This window comes from Mus caroli, chromosome 14 (assembly GCF_900094665.2).
Source record: "Mus caroli chromosome 14, CAROLI_EIJ_v1.1, whole genome shotgun sequence".
Taxonomy (NCBI): Eukaryota; Metazoa; Chordata; class Mammalia; order Rodentia; family Muridae; genus Mus; species Mus caroli.
The window spans coordinates 42,100,181-42,106,923 of record NC_034583.1 but is presented as its reverse complement, the minus strand read 5'-3'; the positions used below and the strand labels follow the sequence as shown (position 1 = coordinate 42,106,923).

Here is a 6,743-nt window from a genome sequence, read left to right as displayed (position 1 = left end):
TTAAACTGCATACAAATTTCAGAATGATTTATTATTAAACACGATAATACAATTTTGCAGAAAAAAATCTTAGAAAATTAACTGGCTCTTTAAGAACAAGACATCCTAAAACACAGACAGGATCATATTTGCCTAATTATTTAACATGTCTTGTTGTAGGTCCATTCTTATGTACTTTAGTACTTTTCTTGAGGGCATATATATGTGTGCACTCATGAAATAAACAAATGTAAATATGCCCACTAATAGATCTTCTTTTTAATCTTATTGTTTAAAAAATAAACAAATGGAATATACATCAGAGTATTGGAAATCTGAAAAGCTTATATAATATGCACTGGAAAGACTATTGTTGTATGGAAAAAAAATGAAAATCCTCAGATGCTTGAAGAGCCATTTTTAAGGGAGTATAGTTTTGGATGTCTAATCCAGATGATAGAAATAGACAATAAATTTAACTACTTTTTGAAGTAGTGAGCTCCTTTTTATAGACAGTCGCTACCTTAAAGCAATATGATTACTTATTGCCAGCAAGTGAGAGGCTAAACGTATCATTTCTCCGACTGAACCTTCAATATCAAGCACTCTCTGGATCTTATATGTACATATTGCCTGATTCCAACAACCAGAAAAAAACCCACAGCGTTTTTATTCCCACAAAAGTTATTTCAGGAAACAAAAGTCACTCTTGCCTAAGGATTACCACATGTCTCTAGAGGCAGAGTTCTTCCTCTATAAAAGCAGCTTCCTGGAACGAACATATAAAGTTTTATATTACACTGCCTTAGGCTGCTATAGTTGTGTGATTGATGGCAAGCAGAGCAGATCTAAGTCAAAAGTATACTACAGATATTTTCAATATGAAGACTCATAGGAGAAGATGATTACACATAAACGTGAGAATACTAAATTTGATGAAAGTAAAGAAAACTAAAAGAAATTATTAAAACTGTAAGTGCTAAACATGGATTTTGAGTATATTGCTTACAAATATAATCGATAAACATTTTTAATGCAAAAATTAACAGCTGAAAGATGTCGTTGTTGTTTCAGTCTGGTTGGAAATTCCATCCAGATTAGAAAACTATTTCCCCACTTCTCTGCTTGGATGACTTCTTGGGTAATCTTTAGAAGACTTGGGTCAGAATCTGATAAACACAGGGAACTGTGTTACAATCATCAGTTCCCTTGTAACTTCTTTTTATGCTTTCTATTTAGAGAGGATTTAGGTATTAAATGAACAAATATTTATTGACTATCAAAATTTGCCTTTAATGAAGAGTGGGATTACTAACAAATTAAAAGCAAGGTTTGCTCATAGGTTTATACTTAGCAGTGAGACAAATATTTTGAGTTAAAATAAGAACAAAAACAATTGTGCATACCCATTGTTTCAGAATTTGGTTGATGCATTGCTGAAATATAAAGATTCTTGTGTAGATAACTTGCTATTTCTTTCACCATAATTAGTCTCCTATGAGATATTTAGAAATTTGAAAATACTTCTTCTTGAGGTACAACAACAATGGAAGATTCATTAAAATGTTTAGAAGTGCTTTGTGTACAGGGACATAAATTCTACATGGTATCATAATATAACTCCTTTTGTTAAGAGATATGTAGAAATGAAATGTAGAAATGAAAATAATTTGACATTAAATTCTATGTCAATCATGTAGTTTGCAAGTGGCAATTTTTTTTAATCTTCACTAGTGGGAAGTTATTTTAGTTATTAGGAATAAAATGAGATGTAACATTAAATTTAAACTTATAATTTGAAATTATAGGACATAGTGAACAGAATTTTCCAGTTGTTTCTTATGTTTTTAAATATGAAGACTTAAAACACTATCAATTAGTGGTTATGAAGAAAATTAAAAAATTAAATATGAATGAGTCTTTTTAAAAGTATGTTTTTGATTAAATAGGATTACAATACTTTCCCCTTCCTTTCCTCTCTTCAGTGACTTGCAGATACTCTTCTTAAATTTTTGTCACCATTTCCCCAACCATTTCAAGTTGACAACATCTTTTCATTTGATTATTGTCACACAAACAACACACACACACACACACACACACACACACACACACACACACATGTGTATTTGCACAATTGTATATAAATGCAATCTTTTTAATTTATTTTTTGTTTTGTTTTGTGTGTATGTGTTTTCAAGGCTTACCACTTTGCCCTGGTTGAGTCTAGCAAAAAATGATGCTAAATCCTTAATTTGTAAGCATATCACAATATTTTGAACTGCTTCCTGTTCCTGTTCAATCCCTCACCATCTCATCTCCCAATTCTTTGTCTTCCCTCACACCAAATAAATGTCTTTTATTTTAAGCACTGAAATGGAGTTTAGGTTAATATTTCAAATTTTGGGGATGGAAATATTTTCTTGATTTTAGAAAAGGAGAGAAGATAATAAACTATTTTTTTGTTTCCTGCTTTCAAATTACTATGCTCTTTAGCACATACTAGAATATTTATTTTACTTTTAATTAATGTTAGCAAATTTCTTAAAGCCTTATGAGTGATTAATCATTACACTTATGCATATATTAACCAAAATGCTAAAGCAAGGCAAAATCTTAAGATAAAATTAATGAATTGCATTCTCCTCATTATATATTTTACACTTTATTATACTTCTCATTTTAAGTCTCATTTTCTATATATGTATATTTAAATTAAATAGTTACACTTGAAATTTCACCATTATTTTCTTAATGAATAAAGTATATTGCTAGGCCAGTGATGGTAATATTTTCTTGATTTTCATTTAGGTGACTTTACATTGGATACATGGCTCACAATAATGAATCCACGGTATCAGAGTTTGTGCTTCTGGGACTTTCTAAATCTTGGGGACTTCAGCTTGTGCTTTTTACCATCTTCTTTGTCATCTATGTGACATCAGTCTTGGGCAATATCATGATTATTGTCATCATTTTCTCTGACTCACACTTGAACTCTCCTATGTACTTTTTGCTCAGTAACCTTTCATTTATTGACATCTGCCAATCTAACTTTGCCACACCTAAGATGCTTACGGACTTTTTTGTTGAACATAAAACTATTTCTTTTGAGGGTTGTATGGCTCAAATATTTCTTCTTCATAGCTTTGTTGGGAGTGAAATGATGTTGCTTGTAGCTATGGGATATGACAGATTTGTAGCAATATGTAAGCCACTGCACTACAATCTAATTATGAATCGGAGAGTATGTATAATTTTTGTGTCAATTTCTTGGGCAGTAGGTATTCTTCATTCTGTGAGCCATTTGGCATTTACAGTGAATCTACCATTCTGTGGTCCCAATGAGGTAGATAGCTTCTTTTGTGATCTTCCCTTGGTGATAAAGCTTGCATGCATGGATACGTACAAAATGGAAATTTTGACCTTGGCTAACAGTGGTATGATATCACTAAGCTGTTTCCTAGCTTTAATTATCTCCTATATCATCATTTTTGTCACTGTCCAACGGCAGTCCTCTAGTGGGTCATCCAAAGCTCTTTCTACACTCACGGCCCATATTACTGTAGTGATTCTTTTCTTTGGGCCTTGTATTTATTTCTACATATGGCCTTTTAGCAGATTATCTGTGGATAAGTTCCTTTCTGTCTTCTATACCATTTGTACACCTTTACTGAATCCTATCATATATTCTCTGAGAAATGAAGATGTGAAATCAGCCTTGAGGAAATTGAGAAACAGTCATATAAATCCTGGGAAAAACTAAGGATCTCTATGAAATAGCCTCATATTGAGTCAGAATGAAGACTCTCCAGGGGATTCCAAAATCATGCAAACCACCCTTGTTGTGGAATAAATGTTTAAGTTATAGAGATGACCTTTGTCCTAAAGGCAAGGTAATTACATAAAATGAGTTCCTGAGTAAAGTTATGCATGATTTTAGAGAAAAATCCTGTTTATAATTTTAAAATGTTTTCTTGAAAATTGTTAGAGATACTTAAAAATTATTTTATGTAATCCTTAGTCTTGATTCTGGAAAGAAACAGAGTTGATGAAATTTATATATATATATATATATATATATATATATATACACATATATATATATGTATATATATATGACTTATTAGAGTGATTTATGGATTATGAAATTACTATTCCTGTCTCCCAAAGGAAAGTCTAGGAATCAAATAATTGTTTATTCCATGAGGCTGGATGTCTTAGTCTTGACTACAGAACAATACAGAAGAAATAAGCTTTAATACCAGCGAAGGATTGAACTTTTCAGTGAGAATGAGGGTAAGCACCACATGCTCCCTTCTGTCCATTTCTTCCTTATAGGCTCTCAGTAGAAGATGTGGAGGAGATTGAATGTGGATCTTTCCACATGACCCTGCTGCCCCCCTCCCCCGGATTTAGGGTGAAGCTTTCCATCTTAAATGATTGAATTAAGAAAAATATCTCACAGGTGTACCAAACATTTTGTATACTTGTGGGTTATTTAATGCCAGTTGTATTCAAGTGGACAACCATGAATAGTCATCACAAGTCTATCCCTTGTTATCTTTGCACACAATTTTCTCTCATATCATGCTTAGTTTCCAAATGAAAACAACCACATCATATATCTAATATGATATAACTATCCCATGTAAAAAAATCACAAATATATGTTAACTAGGTCACAATTACACTAAACATGATATAACTATGCCAACCAATGTATAACTGTAAATGTGTTACAATTTTTAGAATAGGTGGCAATGGGCCTTGAGGAACATGCGAGTATCTTAAAATTTAAATATAATAACCACTGATCTCCTAATTGATGTTGCTTTACAGGATAAAGCAATTGAGGGATAAAAACACAAGTATCTGTACAAACACATTCTTAACAAATCATGGCAGAAACATAAAAATTATAATCCTCACTTCTGAAACAGGTTATGAGATTAAGTGAATATTAATAACTATATATTTGTAGTATCTATTTTGTATTTTCTTTATCTGCATTGAGCACCTCAGGGGGGTATTTTTACATCCTGGAAGGCTGACCCAATCTTTTATTCCTAAAGTGCCTGGGCTCTTTGTCATTCTGCTTGGAGTAGGCTGTCATAGTTTTGCATTTACTTTAATCATGGGCAACACTAAGAAATGCCTTAAAGGGTCCCTCCCATACTATAGAAATAATTCTTCTTATGTGCATTGAAGAGAACCAATCCAATTTCTCCTTGGTAACCTAAAATTGCCCCTCTTAACATTACTATTCTTTTCTTATCCTTTTGACTGAAGGCCATCAGAAGCCCACAGTGGCCATGGTGCTGTCTGAGCTTTTAATTCAATGAAATATTTGTTCTGTCTCCTGGCAAGAGTTCTATCCTCTCTGGAACCAAAGCTTCTAGGATAGAGGAAACATGAAGTAATGGAAACAAGAAACAGAATTTTACCTAGGGCTTACTAGGGGTTATAGCGAGTAGAACATTCTATTTTGTACACCTTATTGCCAGGACCCTTGGATCCTGATTTTAGGAGAAACCATACCATATATTGTATTGTGATTCAAAGCATATACTGCTTTATCAAGAGCCATGCCCCACAGCCCTACAGATTGCTGTCAACTAATTGACTCTGTAATCATATTTTCAAAGAGCCATTCCATTGTTCAATTGGGTCAGTTCCTTCAAGATGGTGTGGAACATGGTAATACCAATAGATTCCATAATTGTGAACACACAATTGCACTTCTCTGTTTGTGAAGCGAATTCCTTTGTCAAAAGCAATACTCTGTGGAGTAGCATGATGGTGGACAAATCATTCTGTAGGTCCAAAAATGTTAGTTTTGGAAGAAGCATTAAGTACAGGAAAGACTAATGTTTAATGAAACCAAGTATCTATTCCATTAGTTGTTACTTTCATGAAGGAAATGGTCCAAAATAGTCAACCTGCTACCTGATCTATGGCTTGTCATATGACATATCAGCACTTAAGCATTGTCTCTGCTATTAGTAGATCTGGCACTCAGCAGAACCTGTATTCATACCAGACTTGGTGAGTGAAATCCATGTCATAGAGCCAAGAAATATCTTCCATCTCTGCCACTAAGGGTCACTTTGTTAATGGGTTCACTGGGCAATGATAGAGGTAATTGAGGAAATAATCAAATATCTACTTGATTATTGAACTTTCCCTCTGCTGAACTTACCTTTCGATGAGTATTTGCATAGGAGACAAGTATTTTTATATTTTTAACCAGTATATCAAAATCTATTCACACATTTCTTCCCAAAATTTCCAATCATACGCTAGGGCTCTTACCATCCAGAAAATGCATTGGATAAAACATTTTCAGAATTATGAAATTACTGTTCACAAATCAGCAAATATTTGCACAACCAGGTCATTTTGCTTTCCAAACAAAATGTATGACCTTAAGTTCTAACCAGTATAAAGATTTCACTCAATCATTGTGATTCTTCAGATGTTCACTTCCAGGTGTCTCATTCATAAGGTGCAAAGCTACCTGTAAACCAAGCCCTAGTCTTCTCTACCTTAGTCATTTGATCAGAGGGCACATCCCATGAGGGCATAGGTGCATGCTTGAGACAAGAAGGCATTGAAACAGGAATAAGCTGTAGGCATTTGGGCAACTTCTTCATTCAACTCGCTTGATGGTCCATTATGAAATGTCCAGTTTCTACTGAGGGCATATAGCAGAAAATATATTCAAAAGAACTGTTGCCTGCAGATGATGATAGATTTTTGTT

General features: G+C 33.4%; 1 protein-coding gene across 1 annotated transcript; it reads left to right on the top strand.

Moving 5' to 3' along the window:
• Positions 1-2,809: 2,809 nt before the first annotated feature.
• On the top strand, positions 2,810-3,745 carry LOC110309653 (olfactory receptor 4K1). The gene has a single exon (XM_021182383.1). It carries the CDS (start codon positions 2,810-2,812, stop codon positions 3,743-3,745), a length of 936 nt encoding a protein of 311 aa, XP_021038042.1.
• Positions 3,746-6,743: the final 2,998 nt, after the last annotated feature.

Coding starts and splice junctions, on each gene's coding strand:
- LOC110309653 (XM_021182383.1), top strand. CDS start 2,810: ATGGCTCACAATAATGAATCCACGGTATCAGAGTTTGTGCTTCTGGGA.